General features: G+C 32.0%; 2 protein-coding genes across 2 annotated transcripts in view; one reads left to right on the plus strand and one right to left on the minus strand.

Moving 5' to 3' along the window:
* LOC145313294 (uncharacterized) overlaps positions 1 to 13,725 on the minus strand; it is a 159,968-nt gene extending 146,243 nt beyond the window's left edge. The window contains exon 1 of the mRNA XM_080152622.1: positions 13,705 to 13,725. The gene's annotated coding sequence lies outside the window, so the exon portion shown is untranslated. The remainder of the gene's footprint in view (positions 1 to 13,704) is intronic.
* LOC145313298 (protein lin-11-like) lies at positions 11,603 to 12,841 on the plus strand. The gene has a single exon (XM_080152626.1). The coding sequence runs from the start codon at positions 11,678 to 11,680 to the stop codon at positions 12,695 to 12,697; it is 1,020 nt and encodes a 339-aa protein (XP_080008752.1). The 5' UTR covers positions 11,603 to 11,677; the 3' UTR covers positions 12,698 to 12,841.
* Positions 13,726 to 13,935: the final 210 nt, after the last annotated feature.

Raw genomic sequence — 13,935 nt, forward strand, 5'->3', positions numbered from 1 at the left:
GTCTGGTAAATCTCTGTGCTTTACGTTTTGCTAATTATCAGGGAGGGAAAGGATAATGGCATGCAAAACTTTGCTTTGTATGTATTATCATATTATCTTTTAATGAACACAGTAATAGTGTCTGACTGATTATGACGTAACAAAAAAAATTAGCCAATGAGAGGCCACTATAAATTTTACCATTGGTCAATAACGGCCTCTCATTGGCTAATTTTTTTGTTACGTCATAATCAGTCAGACACTATTACTGTGTTCTCTTTTAATCATATGTAAGCCATGGAAATTTTTATTTAATCGCATATAGTCGAATTGGTCCATAATGCAATTTGAGAATTGGCTTGTTGGTAAATGTCAATCATGATCACTTTTATTTAATGCCATATAGTCGATAAAAACTTTGAAATGCAAATCAACAGAATGCCAACAGTTTGATAGTGAAATCTACACACATTTATAAACTCTTACAATTAGAAGCTATTTAAGGCAAATTTTTTACAAAAAAAAAATATTTTTTAATGTTATATCCCCAGAGCCTTGGTTATCATCAACAAAGGGAAAAGGCTTCTTTTCTCATTCTCATCTTTTCAAACTTAAAAAAAATATAATTTTATTATGTTCGCCATCCTAAACACAAAAACTAGACAAAGCTGCAGTTGCAGGCTGCAGCTGCAACAATTAAAAAAACTGGCGGTATCGAGAAAGAATCGCCCACTCTGAGTCAAACCCTGTCTGAGACACCCTCATCCATTGTCAGCTGCAGCAACTCTCAGCCGCAGCTAAATTATATATTAGGACATTTTTTGCTATGGCTAGATAGTTAGAAATCTATACCTGACCTTTCATCTTTGGCTTGTGTAGAAACCAAAAGAATTAGTTTAAACTTTTTTTTAATGAAAACAAGAAATTAAACAGAAAGTCGAACATTTCAATACTTGCCTGGCTTAAAGTCCTTTCCATAAGTTTGGACTTTAGATCCTGTGAAAGCAAAACTAATTTCCATAGGTGGGACCCTACCCTACCTAACCTAACCTAGTTTAATTACTGGGGGATTTATACACAAATTAAACATTGGAAAAACACATTATAAAATAATAACAGTGTTTTCCCTATTTCAGTAATGGTTTTCAAAATATTAAACTAATAATTAACATTATACATTTACACAGAGGCGTATATTTTAGTTCTTAATTTTTCATAGTTCTGTTTAATTATATATTTAATAAAAAATAATAAAAAACAACAAATACCTTTGAGCATTACAAAAATTAATTACTGATTTTTTTGGAAAACTTTTTAATTCTTAGCTCATGATGGGCATAAAGATTTTGCAAAAAGTTTTGTAAAAAATGTTCAACCAACAATTTTGGCATGGACAAAGCATAATTGACAGTTTTAAAAACAAGGATGATATACTAAATGTGCAACGAAGCCATAGATATAAGTAATAAAACACATACGGTAATATATTGTCAATTTTTAAAAGCTTAGCCTTTTCTATGCTTAATGAAGTCCATTAAGTGTTAATAGATACATAACTTTTTTTTCTCTAAAAATAAAAATAATAATAAATTAGTTATAGAATAGCTACACTTCTTAAAAACAGCACAACATTTTTGCACCTAATTTAACAACAAAGAAACCTTGTTCCATCAGCAAGTTAAGTGTTTTACTTCATTTAAATGTATAACGTCTAAATTCCTTCTTATTCAAATAAAACAGTTAGAGAAAAAACTAACATTTTATGCTCAATATAAATAAGTGAACCTGTTTTACATTAACGTACTTTTTTATTATTAAATTTTTTAGAGCCCAGCATTTCTATATATATAAAGTGTCTTTTAGTCATTATGTTCCTACTTTTTTTTGTGTTTTCTTATTTGTGAATGTTGCTATCCTTGTTGTCAATTTGTTATTGGCATATGGAACAAAAATGGTTTATTCGAACAAAAAAAATAAATAGATAAATAAAGGGTTAAATGATATCAAATACAAAAAGGTTTATCAAAGAAAAGGTGATGGAAGTTAGCTATAAAAATGAGTCAGAATTGGGCGGAGTAGACACATTTTTTCAAACTACTTCTACAACAATTTATTGGACATTTTAGGGCAAGCATGGAATAAATGAGGAAATCAAATGAATGTTTTTAGCAACGGTTCAAATAGTTTAACATAATAAAATCTACACAAACATGCGCTTTTCGCTCCCCCCTCCCCCTCCTCAATCTACTAAATTTACAAGAATTTGATTCCTTGGGCATTAGACTAAATACTATTAGAACCACCATTTTGATTTTCGAAAGTGTAACACGGATAACAACACATGTAAGAATATAAAGCATATGAATAAAAACAAAAACATATTAAGGATATGCAACTTGACGGATGGACAAATTAAGTTACAGAGTGGATGTTCATTAGTCAGATATACATTTATTATTCATGGTGTCATAACCTGCAGAGTGAACCACATTGTTCTACATAACATCATGTACGTACAGACAGTTGGATGGATAATAGTTTTAGAGAAGATGCTCTTTGGTATACATATACAATCTTTTCAAGAAATTTAAACTTTATATATTTAAAAACAGATGAGAAAAATAAAATATCATGTCCAACAGACTGACGGTCCAAGTTAGTTACAGACTAAATGCTTTTTGGCCAAGAGAACATCTCCAAGAAACTTTAGATTCATATTTCTCCTAGAGAAATCCATTAAACAGTGATTCTATTATTCTTTTTTACTTTTTCCTAACATCGAGTTTAAAAAAGAGCGTTATATCACTCTATTTATACTCCAAAACTTTTCTTAGATCATTAGCTAACAGGTTGTTTTGGATTTAAATAGAATTTCAATAAATTCCTCTTCCAATTGACTTTTTCCTATAAAAATTAAAGATGCAAAATCTAAATAAATTTGATAGATTTTTAACATTTTTAAGTCTGTCTATCACAAAATTTCAAAACGGTATTTTTGTTGTTTAAACAATACATTAATCTTACAAAAAAAATCGTCAATATTTCTTTCTTTTAAGGATCTTTTTACAAAATAATTTGCTATTTAAGGACATAAAAAATGACCTTTACAAAAAAAACAGTAATATGCAAAAAGGACAAACTACTAAAAAACTTCAACCCAAACAAATTACTTTTTTCCAAAGTTGGTGAAAGTAAAACCAGTGGGTCGCCACCTTTATTTCTGTAGCGACGACAAATGTTGTGAAATTAACTGTTCAAGGACATGTGCATATTTGTCAACAACCAATGCTGTGATGGTGTTGTTGTTGTTTGTGTATGTTTGGTTGTTGCGTTAGCTTTTTAGAAGCGAAGCTTTTCTAGCCTTAATAAATATTGTAGGTGTATTTTGTAGAATTCAGTGCTTCTTTATAAAACAATTTTTCTGTTCGCAATCTGTTTTTTTGTAGAATAAAAAAGAAACATTCGTTTGATAAGAAAAGTTAATTTGAAAACTTGAAAATAAATCTAAATATACTCTTTAAAATATAAACTCAAGTTTTAATAGTTTCAGAGATCCTAATTAACATATTGACATGGAGTTTGCATGATATTTTTTATTGATGGTAACTGAAACTTGCATTTGACTTTAAAAATTGCAAGCAATTTTCCCAAGGGAAGTTAAATAAGTATATAACCTTGGGATAGCCCCTCTAGAGTCCATGCGGGTTTTATACCTCTTTTTAATGGCATTATATATTAATGAGAACATAACCATCGTCCCCTGCCCCACCCCGTACCTTTAAAAAAAAGATACATTACATCCAAAGACCCTGAAATGTTCTCCCTAAATTTTCCATGGGTAAAAAATATTTTTTAGTGGTGGAGAGAAAGAGTTAGGGAAGATTTTTTCTATTTGGTCGGAGCCATAACCCAATAGGAGGCAGAAATACAACCATAGAGTAATCACAAAAAGAGTAAAAGTGACAAACAATTTTTATGATTACAAAAAATAACAACTGATTTCTCTTTCTTACCCCAAAATAGTTATAAACCTTACCTGGACCTATAAGAAGCCTCTCTGTAAAGGAGAACAATATCGGTCCAGTGGTTAGCGAGATCCCTCAGTACACACACAAACAAGACAGACAAACATCCTATTACTTTTATGTAAAAAAGGTTGACTTAAAATTAAATGAGTTAGTTGAATATCCAATTAAATCTACAAACATTTTGTCTATGGATTAAACTTTTGAAATCTGTCATCTTGTTCACAGAGGAGTTGTTTTGATAATAAATGTCCACTCTTTTATATGCATAGATGCTTCTCACAGTATATTTTTGGTCCAAAAAACTTTTAGGGATAATATTTAAGGGTCGAGTTTCGGGTGGGAGGGGGTTACAAATAGTAGGGGGGTCAGTTTTGTAATCTTACCACTGCTGGAAACCAATATAGTCGGGAGGCTTTGAGGTAAACCCAAATATCTTCCACTAATTCGCTATGGGTACTGGTTGTACAATAGTATGGGCTCGGCAGTCGAGCATTAGCCGCCAATTTCAACCTATTTTTGTATCCCAAACAGTTTACTGGACGGATGGATCGGCATGTAAGGAACTTAATTAGTTCTTAAGATTATTTTATTTCTAAAGTCGATTTCCCTGCGGTTTTCTGATTACTTACGCTGGCTGCCGAGCCCAGACAATGAACAACATAGACATGAACTAATGTTGATATACTGGTAGGCTATTGTGAAAATGTCTATCACGGCTATTCTTATGTGAAAAAGAGTAATGGATAAATAAAGAGTGAGAAAAAGTTACAGAATGAAGCAATTCAAGGTAGATCTATAAGATAAATTCACTGAATGAAAAAGTCTGTTTCATCTAAGTTATTATTTAAAAAATATATTTCGATGAACATGGCACCCTCTTCAGTCTAAATGACATAAATCATATTAATTTAACTTACAGATAAGTGAAAATAAAGAAATTTGTAAAACTATAAAGGCAAAAAATGTTGTTTGAAAAGTAGATAAATAAATATAAATCAATGAATTACATGTAGAAAATTTCAGGGAGTAAGGGAGGGGACAATGGGCAATTAATTCAATTTAAGAGTATTTGCTGAAAGACCTTGAAATCCAGATTAATCCAGAAAATATGTAGGAAATTTTAAAGGGAGAGTTAATAAAATACAGAAAATAATAAAATAAGAAGAAAGTTCAAACAAAAAGCATTCATTTGAAAATTATATTACCAGCACATCAGACTGACGTAACCATTATGTAATTCAAACTAGATAAATCTCCCTGGAACCCATTCAACCCATAACCCAAAATTTAATTGGATTCTTAAATTGTTTATTAAACAAATATCACAGTAAAATTTTTATCTATGAAATGATAATTTCTGGAGAGAAAAAAATTGTTAAAACCAGCCACATCATAACAAATTAAGTTTATTGATACTTGTCTGCAATATTCAAAACTAACAAACGAGTTAGCGGCATTCTGTGCGCTAGTACCCAAAGTCAGACAGAAACTGCTAAATTCTTGCACATTCCCTTTAAGCCAGTACCCAAAGTCTGAGACTCCTAAAAATTGAATATTCGATCCATTGTCCCTTCCCTTACTCCCTGAGAAAATTTGCTTATTAAATTCTAAACTTACTAATTTATATCGACATTTAAAAAATAAAGATACTTTTATGTCTTGAAATTAATCGGTTTAAATAATTTTGCGACACGTAAAAAAGTTTTCTTATCACGCAAATAATTTGCAAATTCACTAAAAAATTTGCGAAATTTTGATTGATATTTACATTTTTATTGTTCTATTTTGAAATATGATAAAATTTGAAAGATTGCATGATTTTAATTTCTTTGTTTTATCATAAACAAATATATAAAACACGGAAGCTATCGAGCGTTTACATGGGGAGTTTAGTGAGGGTTCTTAGCCTTCAAAAGTTCTTGTTTTTAACGTTTTAAATAAGTTATTTTGACAGTGATCTTTTTTATAACAGCTGTAGGTATAATGAAGGCAACCTTCAGAGAATTTAATTGTTAGTATCGAATCTTTCCGCGGATATTAAAACAATAAATTATAATCAAAACTGGTATTAATCTTATCATTTTTCATTTTAATATCTACGGAAATCTGTCTGTGCTATACTTGATTTTTCGGTATGGCCGAGACCTGGTTCTAATCCAGCGGATTTTAATCGGTTTCAAAGCTATACTAAGATATTGATTCCAAGCAATAATACCCTGTATGTACTAACACTGTATAAAAATGGTAGTTACACCCTTGTCTAAAAGCAAGTAATCAAATTATGTTTTCTCTAACTGTTATGGAAAAACTAGTCTCCGTTTTTGTCATCTTGTCAAGGTACTATCAACAAGAGTAATAATTTTAGAGTTAGCGAAGCTATTTCATATTCATTCAGAACTTTTAGTTAAAAGTATGTTTTTGTTTCAATTTGTCTACTTTTTAGGGAAGCTTCTACGGGTTCAAGTTGTGGCTTGAGTCTAAAAGCAAGCTAGAGATAGCGAAAAATAAACAAGAAAAAAGAATATAAAACACTTTGATTCAGTTTCCAGCATGGCTTCGAACCCATCAATATCTGCTGGATAAGTACCGGTTCTAAGCCATACTGAAAAATCAGTTATAGCATCGTATGACAGACAATTTTTCACAAATAATGAAATAAAACTGGTTTAATATTAATAATTGTTCTTTTTTGATATCCGCGGAACGCTGTCCATAATACGAATAACAATTACTTTGAAAATGCCACCACCTACTTAAGCTAAACGTGACACAAAACAGACACGCAGTTAATTACAGAGTAGCCGTGCATTTAGATATTGTTTTAAGCGGTGACAAATGCTTATTTAAATATATTTCCTCTTCTGGTGACAAATTTGTCTAGACACAAGGTGACAATTATTTATAGGATACCACGCACGCACTCACGCACACACCCATACACGCCCCTCACACACACACACATACAAACACCCATACACGCCCTTCACACACACGCACGCACACAAACACCCATACACATCCTTCATACACACAAACACACCACGCCTCACAAACACATTTACATACTAATGATATTTTTACCTTTGTCTTTTAAAAGCGAATCTTTTCTACCTTAATTTAGGGTATGTTTGTCTATCAGTAACAAATAATTCTGCTCCAAATTTAGGCATTTAAGAACCATCCTATTAATCAAAAACCTAACATGAAAATTCCTTGTAAATCCCTCGAACCGCTCTACTAGGGAATAACAAACCTAAAATAACATGATTTCCAAAAGGTTTGATTGCCATGATTCATGATACAAAAAGGTATAATCAAGAAAGATTAGCAACTCAATATTCCATAGAAGGTACAGGATAAAATATCCTTAAAATATTATATACTAGCCTACAGCTCACGTTGTTCGCTGGTCTGTAGTGCTCTTGAGAATATTAAATATCCGTACTGGAAAGGTAGAAGGCTAATGCAATTATTAAGATATGACGAAGCGGCCTCAGGCCGCCTTAGGGTCCGAGTTATTAGGAAAAATTATTATATTATGAATTATAGAGTAGCTTCTCTACTAAAAAATATTTTAGCAGAAAATCTTACTTGAACTTTGTATGTCTGTCTGGTACAAAATCAGAATTATGATTTACTTAAAATTAAAAATGAAAAGCAAATTTGTCTGTGAGGATTTCGCTGACTAAAAAGCATCATATATATTTAATTAACTTTGTCAGTCAGTCCGTTCATTATGCTAAAGTTTTAGTAATTAGATTTTATGGTATTTTATGTTTTAAGTTTACTGTATATATTTCTATTGACATCTAATGTTTTAACCACATTTTCTATCTTATTAGATTTTATTAACTTCACAAAGTTTATGGATATTATCATATGTTTCTTGGTACTCTAATTGAAATGTCTGTCTGTCTGTCTGAAAGAAACCGTAAAGAAGTAAACGTGAATTTCTCTTCAGTTATAAAAGATATTTTTTACGCTCTCTTTAATTAGAAATGTCCGTCTGAGGGTATAACATAATTCACCATCTGCTATTAAAGATAGACGGTTTTGAGAATATACCCTATACCTTTAAGCTTCCAATATGTGATTTACTTATTCCATCAGCCTGTCGGAAATACCTTGCAAGGCATTTAATTTAAAATGTAAAAATTTTATTTATCAAATTCTAAATTAGATAGACGATCACTTCAGATTTTTTCTAGAGAAGATTTTCCTGATAGATGAATCTACTCTCTACCTTATTTAGTCGGTTAGTCTGTCTGTAACCCTCCAGATGACATCAATTTCTGTAGGGAAATGTGCCTTTTCTTCTATTGAAAATAGAAGTCTAGCCTTTAGTCCTTAAAATAAAGTAAAAGGATCTCGGTGTGTATGTGTGTGTGTCTGTCTGTACTAAAAGATCTATATAAACGCAGAATCGATATGGTTCTCCTTTACAAATAAGCATCCATTATATAATTTACCTGGTCTGTCAGTCTATCGGTAATGCTCTGATTGTCATTTGATTGATAGAAAGATGAATTTTTCCCTGGTAAAATTTTACAGGGTGATGAGCATCTACTCTGCATCTCAATTGGCCCGTCAGTCTGTCTGCAAAAATATGTTTTTCCACTTTTTTTATGAAGGTTAAGATCTCAATAACTACTGAAGCAATTGGGTTCTCTAGTTTAGGTAAGCTTTAAAAGGTTCCCTCATGATGGTCTTAGGCTATTTCATTTTCAGATGGTTTTGAGCTATTTTTTCTAGCCTGTTTCTGCCCCTTTTAATTGAAAGCCCCTGGATGCTAGGTACACATCCGCTAGTTTAAGATATTCTTATGAATTTAGAATAGAAAGAGATAAATATATTAACTTACACATAAAGATTACTTCAAGTTCAACTACTTACGTTAGAATTTCTGTCCGGCTGATTTTAGTTATTTATTTCATAATAAAAGCCTTTGATACTATGAACGTATTAACATTCTGCCTTAGCGTTTTCTTGTTTTAAAAAAAAAAACTCTCTCTAACTTGCTTTTTCTTCCATTTTCTTTTGATTTCTTAATTTAATCTTCAAATACGTATTTATAATAAAGCCATTTTCATTCTTTCAAAAATGCAATTTAAATACGGAATTTATTTTCCAATATATATTTTTTATAACCGTCAGGAAAGGGTTAAAATGTTTTTAATTTTTGTTTCAAAATTTGGTCACATTAGGGAGGGGCGCTAGAATCAACTCATTTTAAAACTAAGTTTTCTTAAATTTACTACATTATAAATTTAAATTTTCTTTTTTAAGAATAGTAATAAAATACTTCAATATTATGTAAATAGCAAGATGAAATAAAAAAAATTAATTTATTCTTAATAAAGTAAAATATTGGGTTTTATTGTTCTGGGCAATGAGAGTTTATTATGGATTATTGGAGCACTATGAGTTTTATACATTTATTCCTTGGAAAACTTGAGCTCATTTATAGACATTTATTTCCTATATAGATCTGACATGGATCTTGAAGCAATGAAGCAGGCCCTTTTGTAAAAAATTGGAAAAATCTATTAAATAAAAGTAATCGCAAATATACTTAGTAAATAAAATTAGTGCCTTTAATGTTTAAAGACTATTACCCACAAAAAAAAAACATTTCAATTTAAAAGTGACGAGATAATATGACATTTAAAATCCTCTGTTCATTTTCAATGCAAAGTAAAGTCCATAAAAAAAATGTTTGCAAAATTTGGCTCCTTTTTTAGCCATTTTTTTTGCAGCAGGTAAAATTTGGTGTCTAACTTTTTTTTGTGCTGTCACAGAAAATTGTCAATCCCACAAGCTGTCAAAAAGGCGTCAAGCGTTGATATCCCCCGCTGCACAGTGGAAAATAATTTCCAGATTGGCTTCGAAACCGATCAATATCCGGTGGATGAGAACTGGTTCTCAGGCACACTGAAAAAATCATGTATCGTATCGTATGATATTAAGTTTTCTACAAATATAAAAATGTACTATCATAATATTAAACCAGTTTTGTACATTTTCCTATCCGCAGAAAGCTGTTTATAAGAAGATGCGATATTGTTCTATCTCATGTAGTTCTTTAAAAAAAAACTATTCTTTTATTATAACAAAAAATAATGATTTTATCATAGTAACCTTAAAATTGTTAACAAACTCGATTTATTAGGTAACACAAACTAACAATTGAAAAAAATTGTTGGTTATTTTATGTTAGATTAAGTTAGAATCATAAGGTTAATGGATTCTACTCATTTTCTTTTGAAAAATCCTTTTTTGGTTGCACAAATTGAAAAAATATCCAACTTTTGTGAATTTTTTCCCTCTGTATGAACTTATGTTATTTAGAGTTTGGTAAAACTGCAGTGAACATAAACTGAACAATAGCCACGTTTATTGAATCCAGAGGCTTAGCTCTTGTAATGCGATATTTGGCTTGAATAATATTATATCAAGGACAGTTTTATCTATAAGTAGCGCAGCATTCACAAGCTAAAGACCTTATCTTGAAAAAAAAAATTCAGAAAAAAAGAAGATGATTAAAGTCCCATAACAGATTATGACATCATACGATAGAATAGCCAATGAGAGGCCAGTATACACTGAAATTGACCAATAGTAAAATTTATGCTGGCCTCTAATTGGTTACTTTATCGTATGACGTCATAATCTGTTAAGAGACTTTAATCATCTTCACAAAAAAAGTTTAAGATCAACACAAATTTATAAAAAAGAGTTGTATTATCATAATGTCAAGAATTATAATAAACAACATATACAAAAGAAAGACAAATGAAGAATACATTCTTGAAGTTTAACTCACCGTCAGACAGTCATACGGACATTTATTCCAAATTTGCAGAGAAGCTTTGCTATTTATAATATTGCAACTATTATATTTTATTTTATAAACTATATTACCCCTTAAAAATTATTCATGTAATACTACAAAAAAAGTCTTTCTAAAAAGATTTAATCAAAAACAGAATTTGAAAATTTACTGTTCTAGTCATACTCTTCTTAATATTTTGCTCTATGTATTTTATTGTACAAATTTTGACATAAGAGAAACAAATCAAATTCTAAAAAATCTATATTGGCCAAAAAGAAAAACTTATTTCTTAAGCTAAAATATTCCTTTACTGCATGAGTAAAAGTGCATTGAAATTTTTGTTAATATTTAATAAACATCTTTTCCCCCGTTATCCCCCCATATTATTTTTTTGAGCTATGAATATTTGATAAAGAAGAGAAGAATACGAGAAAGGGAGAGATTATATCATGTACATAATATATCTATTTATACTCTCAACACAGTTTGGCTTAAAACCAGCTTCCATAATAAGCCCCTCCTCTGTGGGCGCAATACTCGCCTCCCATTGGTTGGTCACTTTTACCCAAGGTAGGGGATAAAGGGGAGAGGGGGCGCAGAAGATAAACTTAAGGGGAAAGGAACTTGGGGTTGGGGTAAATTTGGGAAAAGAAAGTGTGGGTATAAAGGGGAAAGTTAAAGCCCTGGGCTGGCAGAGGAATACTTCTTATCATCTGAGCTCAACTCTCCTCTCACCCCTTTACATACAAGACATTCAGTTTTTGTTCAACCCTTCGTTGGTTAAGACATATACATTTAAAGACATTTATTTCTAATATTATCAAATATATACATAAAAATGGAGTGCTACTCTTGTAGATTGAAAATACTTGACGATAACGTTGTCAAGGCTGGTGAATTATACCTGCACGAGGCCTGTATGCGCTGCCAGGCGTGTGCCACACCCCTGGATTCATCCTGTTTCCTCTGGAACGGGTCCGTTTACTGCAAGGAGGACTACAGCCGCCTGCTGACACCCAGATGCACCGCCTGCAACGGTACATTCAACAAAAACGAGGATATCCAAAGTTTGGGAGTGTTTAGATTCCACCTTGCCTGCTTTGCATGTGCCAAGTGCTGCCAGCGACTTGAGAAAGGCATGCGCATGGGCCAGGACCATTATGGCAATCTGCTTTGTGAAAAAGACTTTATGGAGTGCATTGAAGGCTTTGCCAAGCCTGCTGACGAAGTTATTAAGTCACCAGTTGATGATGTAAAAGAGCCAGAATCACCCGAGAATGAGAAAGATGATAATGACGGGTCTGAAACCGAAGAAGATAAGGAAAATGACGATGACAAGAAGGAAGGCAAGGATGGCAAGAGACGCGGACCCCGCACAAATATCTCATCCAAACAGTTAGAAGTTCTTAAGAATGTTTTCAACCAATCTCCCAAGCCTACAAGGTTGATGCGTGAACAGATGGCCAAAGACACAGGCCTCACCATGAGAGTTATCCAGGTTTGGTTCCAGAACAAGCGCAGCAAGGAGAAGAGGATGCACCAGTACAGATTTATGGCCGCCGCCGGCGGTTTCCATCGTGGCGTGCTGCATCCAATGTTTGGTGCCGGACCCCAGCCGTTCCCCAGCTACCCGCCGCCGCCCGGCAGTTTCCCATCCTACGCCAACGCCTATGACCAGCCAGAATACTATTCCAGCTACCCATCACCGCCACAACACCCCTTCCCATCACCACCCCGCCATCACGCGGACTTTATGCCGCCAACTTCAAATGGTGCCGTCTCCGACACTTGTTTCCCGTCTCCGCCGTTGAGCGATGCCCTCTCCCCGGAATATCAGCCTGAAGCCCTGGCTTATTAATAAAAAATGAATCTCGTTTTGTTTTTTCCTGTTGTCCTAAAAATCTGTGATAATATAAATATTTGTAATAATTATATATTTTATTAGTTTCATTTGAATCGTTTACTATTATATATTAATAAAAAATATGAAATATTTATAAAACTTTATTTTAATTGTTAGAAAATGTAATTGCGTTCGTTAAAAAATATATTAAAAGATTATTAAATAATAATATTTATTTCGGCGATTCGCGAAACCTCTCACATTAATAATTATGATTAAAAAATAACATATTTTTAATATTAGGAACGAAACGAATGTTTGTACAATGTACAAGAATAAGGACATCCACGAATAGCGCAATGGGTTTGAATTTTAATTCTCCAAACTCCAAATGTCTCATATGAAGTTCGAGGCTTTGTCAAGTCGACTTTGTTTTAGAATTTAAGCTCAAAGTATATTGGCGAAAAATTCGATGGTTTTCTTGTCACAAAAGATATTGTTAAGAAAATCTTTTTTCCTTTAAATGATTTTGTATCATAAATTGTATGAATCTTATGGTTCCTTCCCTTTTATAAAACATTTTCTGGTATTTATAAAAAATCTAAAGTTAATGCAAAAGTTTTTATTATTGCATACGTTTTACAAAGCATGATGTGCTTTTTATTTAAAATATTAATTTTCTGCAGAAAATCCTTAAAAATCTTTCAAGAAAAATCAATAAGGATGACAACATACAAAAGCATTTAGAACATTTTAGAATCCTAATTTAATTAAAACAATAGTCGAGCTGAAAAACGGGCGGACAGACTGACAAAGTGAGTTACTAAGTAGATTCTCAGAAAAACATCTTTCTATATCTAACAGTAGCTGAGAATATCACACTAATCTATTTATATCAAACGAGTTTGCAAACTATAAGATTTTTCAAGTTAGTATGTTTTTCAACCTATCCAAAAAAGTACACTATTCTAGTACTTAAATATATATTTCGATTTTAGCAGTCATCTTCAATCTATTTGTCGCTTGTAGAAGTGAATCAAGCTTGGTATATCATTAAAATTATAGAGTTGCTTTGCTTTGCAAAGTTGATTTGGAGAGGGGAGGGGGGAGGGAGGGGTTACCTCCAGCTAAGATAGACACATTTTATTCTGATAAAACACGAGTATCAGTGCTCTAACCCCATAAAAAACAAGATATCGTTGGCTGAGGTTAATAAAGTAAATTGAAAAAGAGGTATTATTGAACAATATTTT

The sequence above is a fragment of the Acartia tonsa genome, chromosome 3, assembly GCF_053477335.1.
Source record: "Acartia tonsa isolate MP-2025a chromosome 3, ASM5347733v1, whole genome shotgun sequence".
Classification (NCBI taxonomy): Eukaryota; Metazoa; Arthropoda; class Copepoda; order Calanoida; family Acartiidae; genus Acartia; species Acartia tonsa.